Consider the following 27,730-nt stretch of genomic DNA (forward strand, 5'->3'; position numbering starts at 1 on the left):
AACAACTAGACTTTTAAACATTCGAAAAATGCTAATACATGTAAAATTCTTTAGCAGAACAAGGTGCTGATTTAACTCCAAATGACACACGAAATATAAGGGGGATTGACCTAAAATTAAAATCTATTCTGTGTTGGCACCTATTATCATATTTAGAGAAATGTGAATTAATGTAAGATGTGGAAAAGCAGTTTAAAACCTAAGGCTTTCAGAACTAATTCACAATTAGACACTGATAGGGTAAGACCGTGTATGGACGCCCCATTACCAGTGGAAATAGTAACAAACAGTTGGTTATTTATTCTTACATTCTCTAGGGGAAATGACAATGCAAAGTTCTAAGAAAAGGTTGTGCAGCTATCTTACGGGGTATACAAGTATTTACTAAAACAAAACGTGTCAGGAGAGATTGCTGCCCCTTCACATAAGCAGCTATATATAAATCATTTATCCAACACATTCTTCACTTTAAAAAAAATCCCGTTCTATTTTCGAAATCTTTGTTCATTTTTAGGAAAAAAATAAAGGGCTACCGTTCGAAATGTCTAGGCTCCATACAGTTAAAGTTTCAGGGCTCATAGGCTTCCTCCATTGTCAGTGTTCTAAGAAATCAAGAGGTAAACAAAGGTTTATAATTAATCTATCATTTAGTACAGTAGGGGGATCTATATTATAGATCAGAAATTTAGACACGTTTGCTTTATTAAAACCGGTCATGGAGGCACTTAGAAATTGACTGCATATTACAGTAAATAGGCATTTAGTTTAGGTTAGGTTCATTTTTATTTCTTTCATCTTCTATGCATCTACATAAATAAAAAATATAAACTATGAGTATTCTTATAAAATTCATAAATATTTTTATATTTAGAATCATTCTGTATATTTGCAGTCCTTGATCTTCCAAACATCCTGTTACTGTATCATTGTCTACATATATTATATTAATGTTTATAGAGATAAAATGTTTCCAAACTTTTTAGTCTAATTTTCAAGCAAATATTTGAAATGTTAAAAAAATGCATTTTGTTATTATTTCATAGTTTTTCTATATTTTCCGCAATATCTTTATAGTGATAGGTACAATATCTTATGCAATCACAAAAAAGCAGTGTAAGGCTGGGTTTATACCACGTTTTTGCAAGACAGTTCCCGTATACGTTTTTAATTTGAAAACCGTACAGAACAGAATTGAAAACAGTCTACTCTCCATTGAGCATCGTATGCCAAATTATGCATCCGGTTGTGTCCATTTTGCATCCTGTACGGTTTTGTCAGTTTTTTTCCCGTACCCAAAATCGTAGCCTACTACGGGTTTTTGGTCCGGGTGAAAAACTGTATTGAAACTTTTTTTTTTTAAACATGGGAGTCAATGGGAACCGTACAGAATTGTATGTGCATATGTTCCATCCGGTTTTCACCATATGGTTTTTGACTTGCAAAGTTTTTTTTTCTTGGAATTTCAATAAAAAAGTGAAACTTAATTCATAATGGAGTGAAAAGTTAAAAATATATGTATTTCTTAGAAGACGGATGCAACCGGACATAATTTTTCAACCGTATACGGATTAAAATTTGTACACAAGTTTTTGATACGTTTAGTCAGGTTTTGAAGAATCCATTTTTTTTATTTTTTTTTAATCAAAAACCTGATACGGGAACTGTATTGCAAAAATGTGGTGTGAACCCAGCCTAAGTAAGGCTAAAAAGTTAAGATTTTTTCTTAATTCTAGGGTGGTAGAAAGGTTATATTAAATAAAAAATTAACTTTAATAAAAGGACAACAAAAAAGTCTAACAAAACATGAATATGTAGTTTACAGTCTTGTGTTGGTTATTAAAATAAAAAATTTAAAGAAGAGAAATAAATAACAGGATGAGACCGATGTGTCATTGAAAAAGCTTAGTTCCACTAATTCAACAGGTTTTATGTCAGTATTATAGGATAAAAAACAAAAACCCCCAAAATGTATACATATCTGGCTGATTAACAAGAAATATATTAAATAGACAGAAAACAAATGTTTTTGCTTGAAAGATAAAACGTTTTCATTTTTGCTTCTATTATTGAATACCAAAAACTGTTAATAGAAGAAGACTTTCTAAAACTACAACAAACAACCATAGTGAAAATACAACAAGGATGAAATTACAATAAGATCGAACCGAACTGCAAAAAACGTGAAGACATGAAAAAGGAATGTATCACAAGACACAGCAGTAAAAGTCATGACAGTCACGGGCCCCATCGAAACGCATCAACTCTAGTGTCTTAACACATAGGCAAGCGCAGCTACTCTACAAGATAAACAGAAAAGCATGAATAAGGCGGAAGGTGTAAAATATCACAGATCATAAAAACAAGGGCCCTCGTGGCAAATGGACAGAGCCTTATGGACTGGATAACAATTTCCCTTATTGAGAAAAATGCATCTTACTGCTTCTATCTCTGAAATCTCATGGAATAGGGACGCAGGATAAATAAAAAACCCATTATGTCTTTGGCAAACATATTTATTAAAATAGTTTGACACTCAACCATCTACATCTGTGCCCAGATCAGTGAGGCAGGAGGGCCTCAGGTCTTTCGCTTCTGATTGAATTCCAGAACTGTCAACCTTGAAGACCCATGGAGGTTGCACTTCGATGGTCAGTAGAAGTAACTTGCTGGTTACTAAGGCAGCAAGGCAATCTTTCCTTCATAATACTGAAACATCTTTCCATCTACAACATTTAGTATCACAGTTGTGTTAGTCTTCTTACTGACAAGCTTAAAGTAAGAATCACAATTTTAAATGGTTAGGAACAATTTGTTCGATGTCATCTTCTTCAGTAGTTGGGAGACAGTCTGGACCACAGATCTTCTTGAAACCTGAATAGAAGTTTTGATATTTCATTATTATATCTCAAGAGAGCTGATGGACACGCTTCGTTTCACCATTCGTCTGGTTTCTGCTTCGTGGTGTCATAAGCTCGGATTACTTCAGACTGTGAGACAATCCCATTCTCATCCTGGGAGAAAGCGTATCCATCTGCGGAACATGAAAAACACTTTTTGAAATGGTAGAGCCCATTTAGGCTCCGTTTACACACAGGTGTTTTACAGGTACCATAATAAAGTTAAAAATAACTTAATTTACACTAAAGACACTGATTCCCCCTAGAGTTTATAGGCCATACTCCATAAAAGTTTATAAATGTAGAAGGCCAGACAAGAGAAAACTATAAAAGAATTAAAATAAATGAATTGCTAAATAGTCCATTAGGCATCAAACAGTCCTATAGTATGTTGTGCACTTTAAGTGATATATCAACGGAACAGGGGATAGTTACTTCGCGCAAAGAACAGCAGCTAGCTAAGGGGGTCTTACAGACAAAGCCCCTTGAAATCAGTAGGAAAATACTAGAAATGAAAACTGCCTCTCTGAAGTCCCCTATGGGTAAGAACCCTAAAACAACTGTCTATAGATGGGTGTCTCTATGTGGGATACTTTCTAGTTGGCTTACCGGGTGGCTACCTTAAAGGGGTACTGCCGTGGAAAGCTTTTTTTAATTTTTTTTAAATCAACTGGTGCCAGAAAGTTAAACAGATTTGTAAATTATTTCTATTAAAAAAGAGCTAATGTTCATATCCAGCAGCAAGTGAATTAGCATTTTCCTGCATTTTGTTACAGGTAATCAATATAAGGCTGGGTTCACACAATATGTAGTCAGTATTTTTTGTCAAAATCAGGAGTGTGCCTACATACCAAGTGTTAACCCAGTCTTATACTGCAATGTAAGTAAAGTATTCCATAGTTGCTATTGAGCATGAAGGGAACAGATTTGGACTATTAGCGCTGTGTGTTGTTGGGCTCTCCTCTAAAAGGATCTCTCTACTAGACATCACCTTTTCATAAATAGTACACCATAGTGATCAGCCGATTTCTCTGAGTTTGGAAGCTAAAATCCCTGTGGGTGACCACATATACCGTCTAATATTACATGGCAACCAAGTCCATCAAAGTTGGAACTATTCTTTTCAGTGGCTACAGCCTTTTGTTTTCAATGGGGTTTCCAGGGAAGAATTTTTTAAAAGGCATCAGAAAGTTCTCAGGGGGACGTCATTCCGAATAACTTCAAGCTCTCCGCAACAATCAAAAAAGTGGAAGGTTTACCTACACTCAGATGATAAAAAAAATTTTTAATGGATGGGCGAGGGAAAGTCCTAGGACAACCCCCTTACACAACCGTAATAATTTCAGGTAAACTTCCCTTAGCTGCAATACTTCTATTTCTGTAAGGGTATGTTCACACTACGGATTTGTAGCCTGGCAGCCAGCGGTGACGGTAGGACCGCGCGGCACTGCACAGTCACCATTGACGACTATGCAGTGCTCACGGACATCCGCGCAAAGAATGAACATGTTCTTTCTTTGCGCGGAACAATTTCAGCGGCGGAATTGTCCGCCGCTGAAATTCCGCAGTGTGAACAGGTCTCACGGAAGACCCATTCACATTGATGTTAACGTTCACTGTGCGGAATTTCACTCGCAGAATTCCGCAATGTGAACATACCCTAAAAGATTAAAATCTTAAAATTGCCTTTTAGCAGAATGTTCCAGGCTGTTATAAATATAGTGTATGGGTACTTACGAAGCAGGTTTTGTTGTACAGACTCTGAACGATACATGTTTACTGTATTTTTCTTGAAAACATTTTTCAGCAGTTGCGCTCTCTCTGTTAAACTGGAATGGACACAAGAAAGTTGTAATCATGATAAATACTTTGTAATAAAACATTTTAGCATTACAAAAAACTTTAACTCAAACACAAAACCTAAGATCACCCCTAATTCAGAGTCTGTGGTGCCCCAAAGTGGGTACAAGAGTAATCTACACTTGTATTGCATATTTTTTTCTCTCCAGGGCCTCTAACAAATGCTAGTACTTGAGGGTGTTGACATTAAATGACAGAAACTGTGACAGGAGTTGGTGAACGGGAGTGACAATTTTACCCCTGACTGCTGGTAATACAATAGCTTATGTCATTAGCAATCTAATAAAATACATAGTATTGCTACAAAAGTCCTTCTGTGGTGATAAAATAAGGGGAAAAATATATATTTGTTTGGCGCTACATTTTATTCTGGTTTATGCTGCACTTAGGGAAAATATGACAGGCATATATATAAACAGACATACAAATGTATACAGCTACACAGCTGTGTATATTTTATGTATTATATATATACACACACACACACAGCTCAAAAAAATTATGTAACTCCAAGTCAATCACACTTCTGTGAAATCACACTGTCCACTCAGGAAACAACACTGATTGACAATCAATTTCACATGCTGTTGTGCAAATGGAACAGACAACAGGTGGAAATTACAGAAAATTAGTAAGACCCCCCCAATAAAGGAGTGGCTCTGCAGGTGGTGATCACAGACCACTTCTCAGTTCCTATGCTTCCTGACTGATGTTTTGGTCACTTTTGAATGCTGGCGCTTTCACTCTACTGGTAGCATGGGATGGAGTCTACAACACACACAAGTGGCTCAGGTAGTGCAGCTCATCCAGGATGGCACATCAATGCGAGCTGTGGCAAGAAGGTTTGCTGTGTCTCTCAGCGTAGTGTCCAGAGCATGGAGGCACTACCAAAAGACAGGTCAGTACATCAGGACACGTGGAGGAGGCTGTAGGAGGGCAACAACACAGCAGCAGGACCGCTACCTTCGCCTTTGTGCAAGGAGAAGCAGGAGGAGCACTGCCAGAGCTCTGCAAAATGACCTCCAGCAGGCCACAAATGTGCATGTGTCCACTCAAACGGTCAGAAACGGACTCCATGAGGGTGGTATGAGGGTTTGATGTCCACAGGTGGGGGTTGTGCTTACAGCCCAACACCGTGCAGGACATTTGGCATTTGCCAGAGAACACCAAGATTGGCAAATTCACCACTGGTGCCCTGTGCTCTTCACAGATGAAAGCAGGTTCACACTGAGCACATGACAGAGTCTGGAGATGCCATGGAGAATGTTCTGCTGCCTGCAATATCCTCCAGCATGACCGGTTTGGCATGGGGGGGGGGGTCAGAAATGGTGTGGGGTGGCATTTCTTTGAGGGTCCACACAGCCCTCCATGTGCTTGCCAAAGATAGCCCGACTGTCATTAGGTACAGGGATGAGATCCTCAGACCCCTTGTGAGACCATATGCTGGTGTGGTTGGCCCTGGGTTCCTCCTAATGCAAGACAATGCTAGACCTCATGTGGCTGGAGTGTGTCAGCAGTTCCTGCAAGAGGAAGGCATTGATGCTATGGACTGGGACGCCCGTTCTCCAGACCTGAATCCGATTAAGCACATCTGGGACATCATGTCTCGCTCCATCCACCAAAGCCACTTTGCACCACAGACTGTCCAGGAGTTGGCGTATGCTGTAGTCCAGGTCTGGAGGACATCCCTCAGGAGATCATCTGCCACCTCATCAGGAGCATGCCCAGGCATTGTAGGGAGGTCATACGGGCACGTGGAGGCCACACACACTACTGAGCCTCATTTTGACTTGTTTTAAAGGACATTACATCAATGTTGGATCAGCCTGTAGTGTGGTTTTTCACTTTGATTTTGAGTGTGACTCCATATCCAGACCTCCATGGGTTGATAAATTTGATTTCCATTGATAATTTTTGTGTGATTTTGTTGTCAGCACATTCAACTATGTAAAGACGAAAGTATTTCATACAATTAGTTCATTCAGATCTAGGATGTGTTATCTTAGTGTTCCCTTTATTTTTTTGAGCAGTGTATGTATACATATTTGTACGTACGAGGAAGGAGACTGCAGAAAACCAGCGTATTCAAATAAGAGGTACGGTAGCTTTATTCAAGAAATACAAAGACTACGTTTCTGTGGTCTCCCCACCACCATTTTCAAGATTTGAAATCGCCTTCCTCGTACCTACAGTACTGGACCCAGGACCTGAGTCTGCTTGCACACACAACCTTGATTTGATTACCTTGGTGTGCTGCTCTCTCCTGTTTTTGCTATATATATATGTGTGTGTGAAAAATCAGACAGTGCCCAAATAAGAGTTGCCACATTATGTATAGTAGCTCAGTGGAGGTCAAAATGATTCTGTTTTAGCCTCAATTAGCTGAATTGGGCACTATGGCTATATTTTGCATATATGCTTAGAATAGCTCTTAGCACGTATTTTAAACACAGGGCTGCAAATTATTATATATATATATATATATATATATATATATATATATATATATATATATATATACACATACACACACACACACACACACACATATATACATATACACATATACATATACACATATACACATACATATATATATATATATATATATACACATATACATACACACACACACACACACATCACCTTATGCTTTAATGCAATAAAGATTTTTTAGATTTTTTTTTTTTTTTTACCTGCATTCCAACCCGGACCTCGTGATTGGTGCTGTTTCCCTGAGGGGAGAACTGTATATGTATTGTGTGTGTGTGTGTATATTTATTTATTTATTTTTTATTAAATCTACCACAGAATTTTTTTTTTATTGGATCTTTGATTTTTTTTTATATTGCATTTAATTGGGCTTTTAGATTAGTTGCTACTAAAATGTGTGTGGAATTGATGATACTTGTAGCACAAGAAGACAGAGACAACAACTTTTCCACTGGCATAACTCCTGACAATATTTTTGTCATTTTGGTTGTTGTCCGTCACAATGTCCCAGGGAACTATTAACTAGTGCATTGGTCTTCCTAATGATAATCATGTTTCTCCCATACAGAGTTTATAGAAATCAAAACAAATACAGAACCCAACTCTTACAGTCCTATGTGATTATTTGGTCACACACATCCCTTTTATAAGAACTCAACAGGTGTTGCTTATAAATAGATAGTTATGAACCTATCTTCACATTTCTGAGGTGCCCCTAGCTATATTGAACCATCCTGATGCAATACACATGTCCAATGTGGTCTAACCTAAGTTTAAAGTGCCTAAAATAATAATGTAACCCAATTTTACAAATATTTAGCACAATTTCATTATTAATTTTACCATTTGCTATTTAGTCACACTAATACATTATGTCCCCCAATAAAAGTAACTGGAAAAAGTGTCAAATACAATTTCCAATTTCAAAACATTTTTCATTTTTTGTAAATAATAAACACTTCGATATAGAAAAATGTCAGAAGTTCCAAAAAGATACATTATTGATGTATGATCTGATCACCACAAGCCCTCTACATACTGCTAAAACAAAGAAAGAAAATGATCTTGCACTCTTACATTTAATTAAATAAAAAATTACCTTTTCCCATGTACAACAGACCCTGGGTCTTGGGATTTGGCTTCAAGCTCCTGAACTTCATCGACCAAATTTTTAAAGCAGGTTCTTTTGATGCTTAAAGATAAATGACAATACTTAAATAACCTTATCATAAGTCTTTGATTAGAAGAGATAGAAAGGAACACAAAAAAAATAAATAAAATATATATAATAATAATAATAATGAACATGAGCTATGTGTATTAAAATTAAAGAGAAGTTATTTAACGTCTAGAATAATTTTACACCATAATCCTTGCATATATTTACATTATATCAAGATCTGCGTCTGTGTATATATGTGCATATTAACTTTATAACATTATTACTATGTTTAAAAAAAAGTTTAACCCAGCACGAAAACAACACAAAAACCATCAAAAAGAAACCTTCAAGACCCCCACGGAAAAGCAACAACACTTACACTTTATAAAACACATCATAAAGCAATGATGTTACAGGAATGAAAATTAGACCCATCCAGAACACCCCAGAACTGAACATCATATCTGCCTGCAAAACAAATACATCTATTAATGTTTTAGAATTCTGCATAGTACAATAAGCTACTTTATAATGCCAGACAAAAGCAATTGTGAAACACCTAAATAACAAGCCTCACATCCTTATAACACTTGTATCATTTTATAGCCTTCCTTTGCAGAAATAGTTTCGCAATCTTGTCAATAGATCTTCTATTTTCACGCAACTATACATTGAGCAAAAATAAATAAATTGTAGATTTGTTTGCAGAAGTTCCTTTGTGTTAATTGTGGACATTTTGTACATTTCTTAAAAAAAATTAATAAATAATAAAAACAAAATTTACACAAAAGCAACATAATACATTTTATAAAGCTTCTAGAAATGCACATAATCTGCAATCTGAGAGGTACCCTTCTAGAATAACTACTGGAAACAACACATTTACCTTTCCATATGCAGTCCCTGGTGCTGCAGTTTCCAGAAACAATTTAGGATTTCCTAGATTTGAGCTACCTCTCATTCCGACAAGTATAATGGAGGAGAAGCAATAATGTAGGCCTTAAGATGTTAATACTGACCATTGTAATGCTAACTATGAATGGACGGCCAACCAGAGTTACTATTCAGTCCACCAGTCTTTGGCTTTGCAAATTAACATGAGTTGGGGGGAGGTTTGAAGTTTTTTTTTCGTTTTTGCGTCATATCTGAAAGCCTGTCAGATTTCTTATTGTTCAATTGCTGAGTTAATCCAAACCTAAAAGATTTAAAGCTGACATCCGCATTTAAGACAGAAGGCTTCTTTGTATATTTTGGATCAAATAGGGGGGGAAGTAAAATCCCAAAGAATTTTCTTCTTCTTTCTGGTGGAGAAAAGGGAGAAAAAAAAAATCTACCCCTCATTCTGTAGAAACCATTTTTGTTTGTAACTTTTCACATCTCTACACACACAGGCTGGTCAATCTGGGAAATGGCAAACTCCTGCCTTTCAGACAATGGCAGAAACAGGAGCAGCCTGTTCTAAGGATGGGCTGTGTCAGGCCGGGTCTGTGGTTTACAAATTGTTCCTAATGTAAGAGATTTGCAGCTCATGCCAAGTTTCCTCTTTCTTACGAAACCAAATGAAATCTGCCACAAAAGTGGCCCTTGTGGGAATTCATAAGGGGCTCAGAAATTAGACTTGAAAAGCCTGAAATAACTAAAGGCTAAATGGAAGAAATCAGACATTGTACTTAAATCTGGATCAACCAAAACATGGCACCAATTATTTGGCACCTCCTATAGGTAGAACTGTCATCCTATAAAATATCCCAGAATATTCCTAACATTTTAGTTCATACCAAAACATACAAGTCACCGTATGTGAATTCATCATGTGCAAGGTATAAAGCCTAGAAATTTACAGCATCAGGACCCCCAGGTACCAATCCATCAGAAGGAATGAAAAACATTCCTGACAGATCTATTTTAATGGGATTGTCCAGTTTTGAAAACCCATTTCCATACACCCCATAAAGGAGTGAATAGAAGGGGGTCCTCTGTTCAGAATCCTCATTTTTTGGCCAGGATAGAATGTGGGTAAAATGTACATCTCACGAGGAAAGACCTGTTCTACGCAAACAACCCATTACATTTGGATGTGCACTATGTAATGCTTATTTTACCCTGTGGTGGCGCTGAATACTTATTGACAGATTTATCTACAGATTACAGCTGATTATTGGGGGTCCCAGCAGGGACCATTCTATGAGTAGCGACTGTCCAAAGCTCCCTAGAGAACCCATTAACCCCTTAAGGACGCAGGACGTAAATGTACGTCCTGGTGCGGTGGTACTTAACACACCAGGGCGTACATTTACGTCCTGTGCATAACCGCGGGCATCGGAGCGATGCCCGTGTCATGCGCGGCTGATCCCGGCTGCTGATCGCAGCCAGGGACCCGCCGGCAATGGCCGACGCCCGCGATCTTGCCATTAACCCCTTAGGTGCCGGGATCAATACAGATCCCGGCATCTGCGGCAGTACGCGATTTAAATGAATGATCGGCTCGCCCGCAGCGCTGCTGCGGGGTTCCGATCATTCAGAACGCCGCACGGAGGGCACGGAGGTCCCCTCACCTTCCTCCTTCCAGCTCCCGGCGTCTCCTGCTCTGGTCTGCGATCGAGCAGACCAGAGCAGAAGATGACCGATAACACTGATCTGTTCTATGTCCTATACATAGAACAGATCAGTATTAGCAATCGTGGAATTGCTATGAATAGTCCCCTATGGGACTATTCAAGTGTAAAAAAATGTAAAAGTAAAAAAAAATGTAAAAGTTAAAAAAAAATGTAAAAGTAAAAAAAAATGTAAAAGTAAAAAAAAAATGTGAAAAATCCCCTCCCCCAATAAAAAAGTAAAACGTCCGTTTTTTCCTATTTTACCCCCAAAAAGCGTAAAAAAATAATTTAATAGACATATTTGGTATCACCGCGTGTGTAATGTCCGGACTATTAAAATAAAATGTTAATGATCCCGTACGGTGAACGGCGTGAATGTAAAAAAAAAAAAAAATTCCAAAATTGCTACTTTAATACAATTTATTTAAAAAAAATTTATAAAAAATGTATTAAAAGTTTTTTAAATGCAAATGTGGTATCAAAAAAAAAAAGTACGGATCATGGCGCAAAAAATGAGCCCCCATACCGCCACTTATACGGAAAAATTAAAAAGTAAGAGGTCCTCAAAATAAAGGGATTATAAACGTACTAATCTGGTTAAAAAGTTTGATTTTTTTTAAGCGCAACAATAATATAAAAGTATGTAATAATGGGTATCATTTTAATCGTATTGACCCTCAGAATAAAGAACACATGTCAGTTTTACCGTAAATTGTACGGCGTGAAAACGAAACCTTCCAAAATTAGCAAAATTGCGTTTTTCTTTTTAATTTCCCCACAAAAATAGTGTTTTTTGGTTGCGCCATACATTTTATGATATAATGAGTGATGTCATTACAACTGACAAATGGTCGCGCAAAAAACAAGCCCTCATACTAGTCTGTGGATGAAAATATAAAAGTTATGATTTTTAGAAGGCGAGGAGGAAAAAATGAAAACGTAAAAATTAAATTGTCTGAGTCCTTAAGGCCAAAATGGGCTGAGTCCTTAAGGGGTTAAAGCAATGTCCATCGGACATGTTAGCTTTGCACACTAGAGAACCTATAAAAGTAATTATAACTTTTTTTTTATATATCAACTGGCTCCGGAAAGTTAAACAGATTTGTAAATTACTTCTATTAAAAAATCTTAATCCTTCCAATAGTTATTAGTTTCTGAAGTTGAGTTGCTGTTTTCTGTCTAACTGCTTTCTGATGACTCACGTCCCGGGAGCTGTCCAGCTCCTATGGTGATATTCTCCCATCATGCAAGGGATATTCTCCCATCATGCACAGCTCCCTGGATGTGACATCATCATTGAGCAGTTAGACAGAAAACTTCAGAAGCTAATAACTATTGGAAGGATTAAGATTTTTTAATAGAAGTAATTTACAAATCTGTTTAACTTTCCGGAGCCAGTTGATATATAAAAAAAAGTTTTTGCCTGGATAACCCCTTAATGTTCACATTATCTTTTTCTACAACAGGACCTATGTGGGGAAAATGTGGAAACACGCACTCGTACAAATCGCTATTTTATTGAACCAGTAATACAGTATGCTTTGTACGTGATCTGTAATCTGTTAATATCCAACATACTGAGATTATATACATTTTTTTAAAATACTTTTTCCCCATTAACTGCTTGGCACACAATTGAGAAACAATCTAAATAGGCAACATGTATGAAATTAATTTATAGTATTGTAAACAAATCATTGCACGCTTATATTTCTGCCGATGCATGCTTCCCAACAATCACACAACGTGCCCAACTGCTGGTGGTGGACCGGACCACCGATTGGTTTTAACTTGCATTTTGTGTTTTTTTTTTTAAATATAAAGTAATCGTTATAACTTTAAATTCTATACAATAAAGTAAATATACGTACAAACTTTTTTTTAAAGGTTTACATCAACCCCTTATTTTATTTTCTTCAACGCCTCTTCTCCCCCATTGCACCCAAGGATACTAACACCCCGCTGAATTATTCCAGGCCCCTAGGGGAGCAATATGTTCCACTTGCTATGTAGGGATAGGGTCAGCACTCGCATGCCCAGGAAGGATAGCCAATATAGGCAAGTACTCACCTGTGGCCTTCATTAGGATATGAATAAAGGGGGTAAGGCCAACTGGGGATTATGGAGAAGACACAGTTCAGCCAGCCTACTTCCCGCTTCCAATGCGCGCATGGGCGCATTAGGAATACAGCTGTTTGCATGCCTAACTCTGCACAGAAGGCAGTAAGTGATCCCTTATTTTAAAGCTGTATACTGGGTTTAGTGTAGGTGAGCTAGCTGTCAGATTCTCTAAAATCTTGAATCTCCTTAGTGTTTATTTACACATATGTATCCATTTCAAAGTTGCGACACGCAGTGTCGCAACTTTGAAATAGATACATACGTGTAAACACTAAGGAGATTCAAGATTAAATCGCGAATGCTGGGATTTCTTTTTAATCACCAATATTTTCCACTTTACTTAAAGATGCTGAAATTCTGAACAGACATATTCCTGCTCACAGCAATAATGCAAACATTTGTATCCAGTCTTTGAGAGGTAACTACATCAGAAACACAAATCGTTTTCTTGACATGAAGATTTGGCACAATGTATCAGCACAAAAAAAAATCAGCCTGGAGCACTGAGTATTTAGCTCACGGAGCATTGTCTAGACGGAATGCAAATATATCTGCTCTCAGTTGTGCTCTGGAGAATCTTCTTTTCGCTGATAGAAATCAAGGTGTCTGGGCATGCTTGATGACCTATGCAGAGGTAATTCTAGAGGAAAGGGGAGGATGATCTATGAGCAACAGCTATTGTGTGTGTCTGTTAGGGCTCGTTCACATTGACGTCTGTCCCCGTTAATTAATATCAGTTATTAAATGGATTCAGGCCTTTCACAAACGGTCTACAAACTGTTGTAAATAAATACCATTGATGTCAATGGGATTGTTTTACAATCCTTTGTTATCCTTTTGCATCCATTTGGTTTTTATTCTGGCTTTTTTTTTTATTTTATTTATTTTTTTAACAGGAAAAAAGAAAGTGCATGCAGTATTTTTTCCTCCAGTCAAAAAAATAGGAAGAGAAACTGATATTATAAATTTTACATTGAAGTCTATGGAAAACAGATGAGCCTTTAATGCATTCGTTTTTTCCAATCCATTTTCGATCAGTTATTACTTCTGAGCATTCTCAGAAGAGATGTGAGCAAAAAAAAACAAAAAAAAAACTGACACAAACGGACAATAAAGGATATAAACTGATGCAACGGGATGCCACGTCTTTTTTTTTTTTTTTTTTTTTAAATAAATAGTCTGTTAGAATAACAGACAAATGGCATCCTGTTGCATCAATTTGCATCCGTTTGTTAGGGTGCATTCACATCACGCTTTTGCAATATAGTTCCCGTATACGTTTTCAATTTGAAAACCGTATGGAACTGTATTGAAAACCGTATGCATTGATTCTCCATTGAAAACCGTATGCCAAATGGTGCATCAATTTGCATCCGTTTTAAGTCTTGTAAGGTTTTATCCTTTTTTTTTTCCTGTACCCAAAACTGTAGCCTACCAAGGTTTTTGGTCCGGGTGAAAAACTGTATTGAAACCTTATACTTTAAAAAAAAAAAAAAAAAAAAAAATTTAACATGGGAGTCAATGGGAACTGTACAGAACCACATGTGTGTACGATTCCAACCGGTTTGCACCAAACGGTTTTTGACTTTCCAAAAAAAAAAAAAAAAGTGCAATTTCAATCAAACAAGTGAACTTTATTCATAACTGAGAGAAAAGTTAAAACGTATACGTTTTTTTTCTTAAAAACTGATGCAACCTTCAAAATCGTATATGGTTTTTAACCATTTACGGGTTAAAATTTGGTCACATGTTTTGATACAGTTTAGTACTGTTTTGAGGAATCAGTTTTTGCAGGTCCAAAATTAGTATGTTTAAAATTGTCATCTTTTGACCCTATAACTTTTATTTTTCCGCATACTGTGATGTATGGGGGCTCATCTTTTGCGCTGTGGTATGTTGTTTTTATCGGTGCCATTTTTGTTTTGATGGGACTTTTTATTCATATTTATGGTATATAAAGTGACCAAAAATACACAATTTTGGACTTTGGTATTTTTATACGTGTACGTCATCGACCGTGCGGTTTAGCTACCCTTATATTTTAATAGTTTGGACATTTACGCACACGGCGGTACCACATATGGTTAACAGGCATGGAGCAGTAGATCACCGATCGGACGACGAGGAGGCAGGTGAGGACCCTCCCATTCTCCAGTAAGCTGATCGGGACATCCCGTATTCTGTCGCGATAGTCCTGCTCAGCTCCGCTGAGCTGCCGGGATAGTTTCACTTTCAGTTTAGACACCGCGATCTAAAAGGGTTGATGCCAGGCATTGGGCCCGATCGGCGGTGCCCGGCATTAATGGTGGGTGCTGGCTGCCCGTAGCAACCGGGACCCACGGGGTTTAACCAATTCTCCGCTCGTGAGAACGGTTTAAACCCAGTTAGCAGGATTAGGACGTACAGGTACGCCCTCAGTCCTTAAGGACTCGGGAACGGGGCGTACCAGTATGCCCCTCATCCTTAAGGAGTCAAGGTCATTAGCTCTGAGGTCGGGCAGCATCATTCCTGTTTTTCTGCACACATATTACTCTTATGGGAAACTAGCCTAAGGCTACGAACAGACATGTTTTTGTGTAGCGTTTTCTTGGCCTAAAAAAAATGCCACATAAAACTGCCCCTCTTTTAAAAAAAAATATTTTTTTAAAACATAGTGCAGTTTTTGTGGCGTTCCCCCCCAAAATAGTGTGTATTACGTTTGGTATTTCATATTTCCCTATTAACTAACCAGATAACATCTGTCCGCAGCACTTTTGCCCACAGTCAGATGTAACCAATCTGAGGGGAAGCTTACAGGAATTAAATCCACATCTGCTTTAAATAGTAGAACTTAAAGGGGTTGTGCAGAGAAAGATACAACCTGTGTATGGTGTCAAAGAAGTTTAATAAAACAACTTACTAATAGAATGTTATTAGCCATAGTACACAGATCTCTCCATTATCAACTAAGCTGTCTGACTTAGTTGTGACATCACGTCACACTTTCTTAACACAGAGCTCCTGTCCCTGCCACCTCCCCTCCTGTCTGCTCGGGACCAGACTAGTGATGTGAAGAAGGGAGCTTGTATTACAGCTCAGACTTTAAGGCAGCAGAAAGCCTCTCTCAATCACAGTAGTTTTTTGTCTAATGAGCAGTAATACGAGCTCCCCTATTCACATCACTCTTCTCGTCTTGAGAAGACCAGAAAAGGGGAAAGGAGCTCTCTGCATTCTGAGTGTGTGACATGATTTCACAAGAGAGAGAGCATAGCTGATAATGGAAATTATGTGCAGTATGGTTAAACGCGTTATACAGTAAGTTGTTTATCATACTTTTTGATACGATAAACAGGTTGTATTTTTCACGGGACAACCCATTTTAAAAGAGGCATTCCAACATTTATGCCCTATCCTTTGGATCTTTTTGGACCACTGTGAACGTTTATCCCCCCATCCTTTTAGAGGTTGGAATGCCCTCTGGAGATGATCCTTTAGCACTGATCAAGTACATTAAATCATGTATACTGCCACATGAAGATCCTGAGGTTAACAGTAAGACTATATCACAGTCCAGGCATATAAAGGATACATCAAACATATTTACAAGTGTAATGGTAGCAATGACTGCAATTAACTACTGCTTAATAAAAACTAAAAGCATCATACCTCTCCAGACATGTCAGGTGCTATAGCAATTGTTGGCCACAACGAAGAGTACACTCCGAAGAATACAATCCATAGCAGAATACTGCCCCATATAGCCACATGGCTGAACTATTGAAAGAGAATTAAACCGGTCATGTATTTTGAAGAGAAGCATAAATACTTATATAATTAAATTACTTTTACATATATCTTCATTAAAGAACTAAATATATAAGCGCCCGCTTTAAATCAATGATCTGCAGCGGTGTCGCCCGGGGGGGGGGGGGGGGGGGTCAGATAAATAGCCGATAACTTATACCGGAATATCGGTATAAATTATCGACTATCGGCCCTAAAAAAAAACTATATCGGTCGATTATATATATATATATATACATACATATATATATATACACACACACATACCACATACATACATATATACATATATATATATATATATATATATATACACATACACACACAGAGATATTTGATATGGTAGAACCTTAAGTTATTGAGACATTTGATCCATATCAAATCTGCAGCCACTATACTGAAAGTCCCATTCTGCAATTAAATCTTGTGTAACCACACAAAAAACAAGAATGGATAATTTATTCATGTAATTCTCTGCTCATTCAAGTCAAGTGGGCGGTCCTTCTCAGTGATTGACAGATCACTCTATATAGACACTTATTTACTGAGATTAACAATAACAAAAATGTTATGGCTCTTCAAATACAGTGAAATAAGTTTTTTTTTTTGTCCAAGAAATATTTCCTTATTGCACAAAAACCCCCAATACATATTTGACATAGCTATAATCATTCCCACTGAAGGAATTACAATTATCGGTATGATTATAGCAATGGCAAATATGCATTATTTCACACAAGCCCTTATACAGCTACACTGACTGAAGAAAAAGTTAAGGGTAAGTTTACACATAGTATTACTTATCATAGTATAGCTGCTATTTATTTTTTGCTGTGTCCACTTATTTATTGATTATTATTGACAAATTAATTAAGTTGGGGAGGGGAACATGATCACCAAAAACCGGCTATGGTTACCGGCTATTTTGCACAAAGGCGAACAAAAAAAGACACCGCTATCCATGTATATTTGGAAAGGGAGTTCAAATGATGATTTACAGGAGTATTCCGGTTAACAAAAACTTCTCTTAGCTGGTGACTCAGTGGGTTGTATGATTTACAGGGAATAAGTATTAGTTACCTGGAGTACCCCTTTTAAAAATTCTGTGTTTGCCAACCAGTATGCCTGCAGTTATTGAAAAACTACAATGCCCAGCATGCCTGGACAGCCACACTGGTCAGGAAACATTGCTCTATACATTGAAAACGGCGGTGTCGGTTTCGGCCATATTAAAGATAACAAAGGATGTTTTCATTGTATTCACATTCTAGATAAATGTTTCATCACATTTTCTTTTTTCTTACCATGGTCCAATGTGCCGTTTCTAACCCCGCTTTCAAGCAGACTGTTATTACCACAAACTAGAAAAAGAACATACAATATCATTACATCAGCTATGACAATGATAAAGCTTTAGAAAGAAACACAGGAGAATAAATAAGTGTCCAATTGCGGGTGATCCAACTGCTGAGACCCCCCCCCCCCCCCCGCAGTCTCCCATACGGTGCCCCGGCTGTCCTCATGAATGGAGCCATGCTGACCATGGCATGAAGCAGTGGCCGTGTCATGGAGAGGTGGGGGTGGTAATCGTTTTCGGACCCCTCACAATCTGACACTAAAGATAGGGGATACATTTCTCTAACTGGAGGACACTATTAATGTCTTACTCCCGGACATAATTGTGTAATACTGAAAAATTACATACAATATTTTAAAAGGATATTTGTATGTATACTGATTTATAGCTATAATAAATCTTCCACACTCACAAATAAATAAAATTAAAAATGACATAAATGGCCAATGCCCATGTTAGGTAGGTATAATGTGTTAAGAGATAGAGGATAAAGTACAGTGAAACCAACTCTGAGACGACCACCCCCTTATCCGGACCAGATTTTCAGTTCCACATTTATGCATTCTTTTGAGAAGTCCATAGCTGTATCCTCCAAGGCATTAGACTACAACTGTTCCCAAACCACAGCGCATAGCATGGGCATGCCGAGACTTATAGCTGGAAAGCAACTGCGCTAAGGAAAACAACCAGACTGTATAGAATCAGTTTTAAAGAGTAGCCCAGGGCAGAAACAAACATTTCCACTGCAGAGTAAGCATGCTCTTACACCCATAAAAGCTTGTTTATATATTGCTCCTATTTGTGCAGCTATATCCTGAATTCTGTTTACTTGCCAACTCCTGCATATGTCTACCATGGGGCATGGAAATACTAGCTCTGCTGGGTAACGTAGGATATAACATATAGTGTTTCTCATGCAAAGGCCCATGGGCTCAGTAGTCATGTGCCAGAAACAGGCAAGACCTCAAGTAGACGGAAATTTCACGAGCAAGCACAATAACTTCAGGCATAAACTAAAGTTTAAGTTTGTATCCAAAATTACACTTAGAATAACGACAACGTGTTATTTAAGGGAACGCTTTAAACTTACAGTGTAAACAATGTTTCCCAATAAAAGGTAATCCGATGTTTTTCCATTTGCAAATACATTATCTGCGTAACACATAAATAAAAAAGTTAGAGACTGACAGATAATCAAAACCATACAAACCAAGCGAGACAGAAACAATTATAATGCGAAGCTTAGGGCTATGAACACCTTGGAATACTATTTTAATATTGCATTGTATTTATTAGTGTCATTTTTTCTCCCCATAGTGCTATATAAAATTTGTTTAGTTTCTCTTCTGCAGCCTGAATGTTTTTGCAGCTGTCTGACAGGTCAGTCTCCAGCTTCTCTGTCTAGTCTCCTGAATGCGCTTCTAAGTGGATATATGACGAGACCAAATTTTACTTTTTATCTGGTTAAAAATCAGTTTAGAAGATTATTCAGAAGAGAGCGAGCTAAGGTCTGGAGACCAAGCAGTCAGGCAGCTCTTCTGACGGATTTCACTCTAAGACAAAGCAGCCCGCACAGTATATGAAAATGGAGAGGACTGAAAGCCAATAAAATGGCAGATACAGGGGATCAGGGCAGATGAGTATTATTTTTAAAATTTATTTTTAGCACCCTGACTTGCTTTATAAGGGTACATTCACGCATACAGGATCTGCTGCATATTTTTTGTGCAGCCGATTTTGCTATCCATTGAGGTTAATGGGTAGCAAAATCAGCTGCCCAAAATATGTAGCAGATCCTATACGTGTGAACGTACCCCATTACTCCCTCAGCTGGAATACATCTTGTAGTCTATCACCCTCTTTTAAATCTCCACCCAAAGTTTAGTCTCCTCTAGCACAAAAAGTCCACTCTAACATTGCAACCTCTTTATACTGTGCTCACTTATTTGTATTCTCTATATGTTGGACTATAACTTGAGTGTGTACAACTTGTAGAATTGTGTTAAAGTAAAGCGATCAAGTGAAACATGCTGCCCACGGTTTGTATGGAGCTGTCAATCACTGACTGAGGACAGGAGACTTTAGACCCAGCATACACAATGATTTCAATTAGTAATAATTTATAATGACGTGCTCTGGCAGCATGTCCGACCTGACAGCGCCACTTTAGCTTCATATAATACTGAATAATGAATATGGAGAGATTCCATTCTGAAATTTATATTCAGAATATAAATAAATATTCAGAATAAGCTATGTATTCCAAAATAGTGCAGTGCTGCAGTAAGATGTGCTTCCATTAGGTTATAAGCACTGCAGGAAACCTGGAATAAGGTTTCCTTATGAAAATACAGTTAAGCGATATTTGGACTGTGCAGTGATAGTCAGCCAAAATTTGGTTTTAGGACAAACTTCAAAAAGGAAAATCACCTGCTTCTACATTAAAGTGCTAGGAAAAAAAAAACCTTTAATAGTTGGTAATTTGCTTCATGTTGTTTACATAAATGACGCACTGGAAAGTTATGATTGTTATCACAATTGCAGGCATCAATCGGTCACTAGCTTCCCAGGGCATGGTAAAAGGATGCTGTACACTTAGGCCTAGGCTACTACAGACTTTGCAGTGCTGACTGATTTAACCCCAGAGTGACAGCCGCAGTCCATGACATTGCATGCATCTTAGTCTATTTTGTTGGGCTGTAGCTGAGGCATGTTAAAATCAATACATAGTGCTAAAAATGTCACTTTTACAATAGGGCCACACAGACTTCTTTCCAAATTCCCAATGGGTCATGCCATATAAAGCACCAAGTACTGTACATGCCAGTATGGGTGTAGCTGTGGGAAGGGAAAGGCAGACAAATGCCCAGGATAACATACCACTCTTGCATTAATCATGGTCATTACGGCTATGGCAGCACCCTTAAAGGGGTACCCCTTTAAAGCATAGGGGATAAGATGTCTGGGGACCCCTGCGATCCCGGCTGCGGCACCCTAGACATACGGTGCACTGAGCAAACGTCGCTCCATGCTGGATGACTGGCGATGCGGAGGCTTTGGATAGGGGATAAGATGTCTAGGGGCGGAGTACCCGTTTAAGTTTTGCTTGGGTGTGGAAAAGCCTGACTACGACTCTGCCTGGCAAAGCCATGTGCATGAAGATACAACTTTATACTATGTTGTTGTAAGCTTGGTGTGTGCAGCCAAACCCTACATACAGCACCACCCTGTAAGTTTATTATTAGCTAGTTAATATGGCATCCCATTGAGCATTTTGTTCTCCTGGTTTCAGATAGAATCTGACAAAATTGTGTCTAAAATCCAGACATATAGAAGTACAGTAGAGCCTCACTGAAGTCAATGGGTGCCACATTACAGCTCAGTATGGAGACTATATGAAGCTATAATACAATCATATGCATGGCAACAGTACGTGTAGGTACACTGCTTAGAAAAAGCAAACCAATGGTCTGGGATTCTAGGTAGCCCATTGCCGATATATCAGCAAACAAATGGTCTGGGATTCTAGGTAACCCATTGCCGATATATCAGCAAACCAATGGTCTGGGATTCTAGGTAACCCATTGCCGATATATCAGCAAACCAATGGTCTGGGATTCTAGGTAGCCCATTGGCGATATATCAGCAAACCAATGGAGCATTGGGTCATAGGCAGAGCCATGTGGGCTGGAGACATCCTGGGACAGTACTTTCAAAGAATTTAATAATGTGGTAAATGTAATAGTGTGGAATCTTGCTGGTCCTGATCATATCATTTTATCAGTATTTTACAGCTATGACAAACTGCTAGGACATATTACCCATGAGCAAATTATTTAACAACTTTGCACAAATCTTAAGGAAGTGCTCAAAAAATAATTGTTGGACCAGGCTACTTCATGTTCTCGATTTGTCAGAGAATGTGTCTTACCATGCTGCAGAGCTTTCAATGGGAACCAAAATAGGATAACACTATGGAAAAGACCATTCAGGCAATGAACCCAAAAAACCTGGAAGAAAAAAAAAAAAAAAAAAAAAAAAAAAAGAGATTCATTTGTAAAGATAGAAGCTGGTGAACCATGACCTCCCTTTATTTGTGTGCACAAAGTGCACACCAGCCTAAAGCTTTATCATATGGCAGGCAAATAGGAAACCCTTTTCTAAAAGAAAACAAAAAAAAAAAAAAAAAAAAAAAAAAAAAACAACCATACTAAATTATAAAAAGACTTAAAAAATCTAAGCAAAACTAAAAACAAAAAAAATCTAGAAATCATCTGCATTAACAATGATCTCTGCTATAATGACATGTGAGTTGTGGTAAAATTACTGCATTCATGCCCATAACCCTAAATTTACAGTCACTAGTAAAGTTGCAAAAATATAATACATCATAATGTAAATAATTAAATTAAATATATGGGCAAAATGGCTGGAAAAACATTGATGCCTGTTATAAAAATAAATACAACAGAGAAATCCTCTACAGCTCAGCGCAGTGACATAGCATCTAGTGACTGCAGATTAGAGGCACATTCTGACACAAATGGGCCACCATGTTGTAGGTCAGTTCCTTGCTGAGAAAATACACCCCCATGGGGCTTCCATCAATTTTTAACCAAAAAAATCCACTTTGCTCCTCTTCCATTCATTAGTGACTGAGCGAGTTCTTCTTTATTCAGAGTGTGCATTAGTGCTAATCTCATTTAACGCTTGCCACCTATTAACCCCATAACTGGCAGATGGCCGAGCAGCCGTAGACATTCCCTGCACCTCGGGTTACTGCATGGTTACCTCCACATTTTCGGAGACAGCCAGCACAGGTGGGTGCAAGATAAATTAGTTTCTGGGCCCCTTTTCTCTTGGCCACACCAGTCACATACTAATCCTGTAACCCCTGTGGGGCCTTTTTAACCTTTCACCCTTCTTTCCATAACAAGCATCTCGAATACCTCACACTATAAATGAAATGCATATATTCCCCATCCTATTCATTCGGCATAACATTAAATACAAATAATGATTGGGGAAAAAGGAGGTGGAATATGAAATTTCAAGACTCCATCCAGAGAAAACAGTTTGGGGAGCGCTGGGTGGTTTGCTGGACTTTTGATTAATTGCATCATTCCCCATTTGTCAGCTTGTGAGTTTCAAATCACTTTCACATAAAATACTTTTTCTCTTCTTTCTCTTTTTTTTTTTTTTCCAGCCCATAGCAAGTGTGTAACCCTGGAAAATTCTACATTACATAGGCCAAGATAAACAACATAATACTTTAATTTTTTCAGCATAATATTGAAGCAAAAGCATTCTGTTTTATGAAGCTCTGGCCTATTGTAATATTAGCGGTATGAATTGTATTTTTATAATATATGACACACAAGACTATTTCTTTTTAGCTCTGATGGAAAGTTCCAAAATTTTTTGTTTGTCACTTTTTCTTTGTATTAATAAAATGGTTTACTAATAAGCAAAGTAATGTCAAACAGTTGGTCAGTGGGGTAAGTGAAGCAGGGAAATAGACGCTGAGGGTTGTTTTTGTGGTTTTTTTTTTCCTTCTTTTTTCTGACCACAGTATACAGGATTTGTGTTCACGGTAAATTGTTCTACAAGAATTCTTTCACTTTCTACATGCAGACCATGAAATCCCCAGGCTGAATTTGATTGCACTGAAGTGAGCTCCTTTCTTATGTCTCCGATGTGAAATGTGTTTTTCAAGCATTTGTTTGAAGAAATAATAACAATAAATAACAAAAAAAGAAAAAAAAAAAAAATATTCCAAGCAACGTAATGACAAAGCCTAACACGCGTCTCCTCATCTTCTCTTTATTCCTTCGGACAATTCTCCAGAGCGGTCCGTAATCCATTAGCACACATAATGACAAATACATAAGGCATGACATCTAAAAGGACAGGTTATATTTGCCTATTGCAGACAGCTTCATTTGCTTCAGGAAAAGGGCCATTGTAAGTCATCTATTGTAGCACACAATATAACGTAATATTTGTTTTAATGAATCTCAGAATTTTATCTTCTTGTATTAAGATCCAACATTCTGTGGAGAATAATCTTTTAATATATTTACAATATTCAGAGTATTTTTATGAGCTCCATATCCCCGGCATACAGATAACATTAAATGGTAAAATTCTTGTTGCTTGAATTTGACACTAGAAGCTCAATTTTTGATTAATAAGTTAAATGGTCATTTAACTTTAAGCATAAGGTGTGTGTGTACATAAGGAGTAGCACTATTTCTGCCAGATAAACAATTTGTGTATTGCATTTTTCACCAGTCTTTTCCGCTGCAGGCTCCATTGTTAATATTCTGTAGTCACTGAGCTAGTGGGTATAGAGTGGCTGCTATGTTATCTCCCATACATTGCACACACACAGAAGAGGGGTTCCTGTCCACCTATATCTCTATAGCACAACCTCAGAAGCAGCAGCATGGAAAATATTATAGAGTAATATTGAACAGTGCAAGACCCTGTTTACACCTGCGCCAGAGGTTAGTTGCATATTCAGGCAAAAAATCCTGGTAAAAATAGTGCAGTTGCAGTAGTACATTGTCTAGTAAAAAACATCCCAGACATTTGACCTAATTACATCCAATAAAGTCTGTTGGGTACAGCATATTTCCTTTATTTATTGAACCTGGCACCAACAAGGCCTTTGCTGTGAGTTAGATACTCCTACTATTCTATGGGCAGCATGTAACTAGATCCCCAAGTGAGCCGATAGACCATCTCTACTATTAAGATGGATTTTTAACATTTTTTTTTTTTAGATTAAATGAAGAGTTTAAGGGGGTGGTGGGGAGGAAAGGTGAGGGTTGGGAGTCATAATGAACAGACTACACGGACCCTGTGATATTTATCTAACCTCAGTATTCTATCTTTAGTGATTGCTGGTTAAAAGGAGTTATTCAGGAAAAGAATACCAGAGCCGATATCGTAAAAAAAAAAACTTTCCTCAGGTTGTATTCTGTTACAACTTGGCTCCATTCTCTTCAATGGAACTAACCTGCAATACCACACACAACCCAAAGACAGTGTGGTGCTGTTTTTTGGAAGAAATTAACATCCTGAGACAAGTTCCCAGATCTAAAGTGGCAAACAGAAGATTTATTTTTTCTAAAATGAAGTCAGAACTGGCATGGGGCCAAATAAAATAACACTGTTCTAATGAAGCTAGGTTTGTTGGTGGTCATGGCTTTATAGATCTGATATTTTTATTGTGAAGAAGCAATTCAGAAGTTATTTATTAGGTGACTGAATGAAGCTGACACTTTCTTCAAGAAGAGTTTCTGCAGCAGCTTAAGTGTATATTATAAGGAAAATTGCAACCTATACTGTACATATTGTAATCTGCGGCTTCATGCTTTTATACACTGTAGTTACATTTTCAGTTTTGATTCTACACACAGTATATGGGACCTGGGGAAGTCTGCAAAACCAACTATACTTTCCATTTAACAGAGATAAATCATCACTGGCTTCTACACGAATGGTTTTGCTTGCCTCCTACGTGACAGGGTGAGCGCCATGACTTTAAGACCTATCACACACACGTCTCTGACAACAGCTCCTGTCACATTCACAGAAGGAACCATCAGGTGAAGAGAGAATGCCAATGTATAACCTAACACACATGGCTTGGTATTTTACAGTCTATTCATGGAACTTCTCAGATATCCTACGAACTTATGCAAAATTATGAACTAGAATGAGCTGTAGAGAAGAATAAAATGACATTCAACAAGCACATTTATATCTGATGCCATGAAATTCAACTAATCGCAAACTTTTCACAATTGTTTTGTGTCTAAATTCTGTGATGGTTACCATGTTACAGGTTCCGTTCACTTTAAAAGTAGTAGATTTTTAAATACATTTTATCTACATATACATAAGATGGATCCCCATTAGGAGTTATAGCCTGGATTCTACTACATTCATATGCATGGCGGCATTCACCATTCTGCTGACTTTGGAGTTGATCAGCACGCCCTACTTATTCAGGTCTGCATGGCTTGCTCTAGTTATTTGCATTCATTAGCCACCAATGGAAATCTTATGGTAACGTGCAATATATTTGCCTGTAACTTTTCTGGTATAGGATAAATAACAATGCATTACACAGTTTATGAAGATTATTTAAAAGTACAACATTATTCAGATATATTTGATACATTCCAACATATGCAAGAGGAAGTTTCCACTTCCTCTGGCCGTTCGTTAAATTGGTACAACCCATACACACACACACACACACACAACAGATGTGCAATACCAATAGGACTCTACCCCCGATGATAAGACCAGAGTATGTAAGTGAGGGTGTATGTGTGTATATCTATCTTTTACATGTTTCCATGTTGCCCAAATTAAATGCAGCATAAAACAGGTATGGGCTCCATTAAAATAATTCACTGTGATTTACTCTGAAATGAAGTTAAAGAATTAAAAAATGAGTCCTCTGTTTGAGAAAGATAGAATTCTAACTTACCAATAATTTGCTGTTCATGAATCCACCATGACACAATGTACGTATAGGTCTCTGGTGTCTGTCAAGTCATCATTTTGTGTTTCTTTCTGGAGGATCTGGTATGTCTACTTGATTTCAATGTGTATGATGTAATGCTGAAGGAAACTGAACACTTGCCCCACGGTTCAATTTTTTGTCACCCTTCCAGCATAGAAGGTTGATCCAAAGTGTAGCACCACAGAAGAAAGAGAAATCACTGCATAAAAGTGCACACCCACTAGAAGGATATCACAAATATAAGTATCTTTACTGTACAAAAATTAATTAACACACACATAACATTAGATGAGACAACAAGGACATCTAAAAACAATTAAAAGCTCACAGAGTGAGCAAACCACAACCTGGGGAGGGGCCATGAACCCCCTCACTCAACCTGTCCTGCAAGATCACAAAAGTCAAAGCTGCTACTGTAAGAATACACACTACAATGAATCAAAAGAAATACTAACATAAATAGTAAATACCCAGAATGATGAAAAAAAATTAACAAAATAAATAAGTGGCAAACCACAGACGAAGGAGCAGAAGTACATTAGTGCAGGACAGGACAACCAGGACCCCACGCGTTCCGTCACTGCATGCTGACTTCCTCAGGGGCTCTCCCCAGACCCCATGAAAGGCTAGGACGCCCCTGAGGAAGTCACCATGCAGTGACGGAACGCGTGGGGTCCTGGTTGTCCTGTCCTGCACTAATGTACTTCTGCTCCTTCGTCTGTGGTTTGTCACTTATTTATTTTGTAAATTTTTTTCATCATTCTGGGTATTTACTATTTATGTTAGTATTTCTTTTGATTCATTGTAGTGTGCATTCTTACAGTAGCAGCTTTGACTTTTGTGATCTTGCAGGACAGGTTGGGTTAGGGGGTTCATGGCCCCTCCCCAAGTTGTGGTTTGCTCACTCTGTGAGCT

At 37.8% G+C, this 27,730-nt stretch overlaps 1 protein-coding gene across 3 annotated transcripts in view; it reads right to left on the reverse strand.

The window, feature by feature from the left end:
• Nucleotides 1-131: 131 nt before the first annotated feature.
• ATP8A1 (ATPase phospholipid transporting 8A1) overlaps nucleotides 132-27,730 on the reverse strand; it is a 212,785-nt gene continuing 185,186 nt past the window's right edge. For all 3 annotated transcript variants that reach the window (XM_056557206.1, XM_056557223.1, XM_056557214.1), the window contains 8 exons: nucleotides 22,202-22,280; nucleotides 19,361-19,422; nucleotides 18,218-18,274; nucleotides 16,776-16,883; nucleotides 8,792-8,880; nucleotides 8,350-8,442; nucleotides 4,635-4,726; nucleotides 132-3,031 (listed from right to left, as the gene is read on the reverse strand). In XM_056557206.1, the coding sequence (XP_056413181.1) occupies nucleotides 2,934-3,031; nucleotides 4,635-4,726; nucleotides 8,350-8,442; nucleotides 8,792-8,880; nucleotides 16,776-16,883; nucleotides 18,218-18,274; nucleotides 19,361-19,422; nucleotides 22,202-22,280 (678 nt within the window). In that variant the 3' untranslated portion in view covers nucleotides 132-2,933. The remainder of the gene's footprint in view (nucleotides 3,032-4,634; nucleotides 4,727-8,349; nucleotides 8,443-8,791; nucleotides 8,881-16,775; nucleotides 16,884-18,217; nucleotides 18,275-19,360; nucleotides 19,423-22,201; nucleotides 22,281-27,730) is intronic.

This window comes from Hyla sarda, chromosome 1 (genome assembly GCF_029499605.1).
Source record: "Hyla sarda isolate aHylSar1 chromosome 1, aHylSar1.hap1, whole genome shotgun sequence".
NCBI classification, from domain to species: Eukaryota; Metazoa; Chordata; class Amphibia; order Anura; family Hylidae; genus Hyla; species Hyla sarda.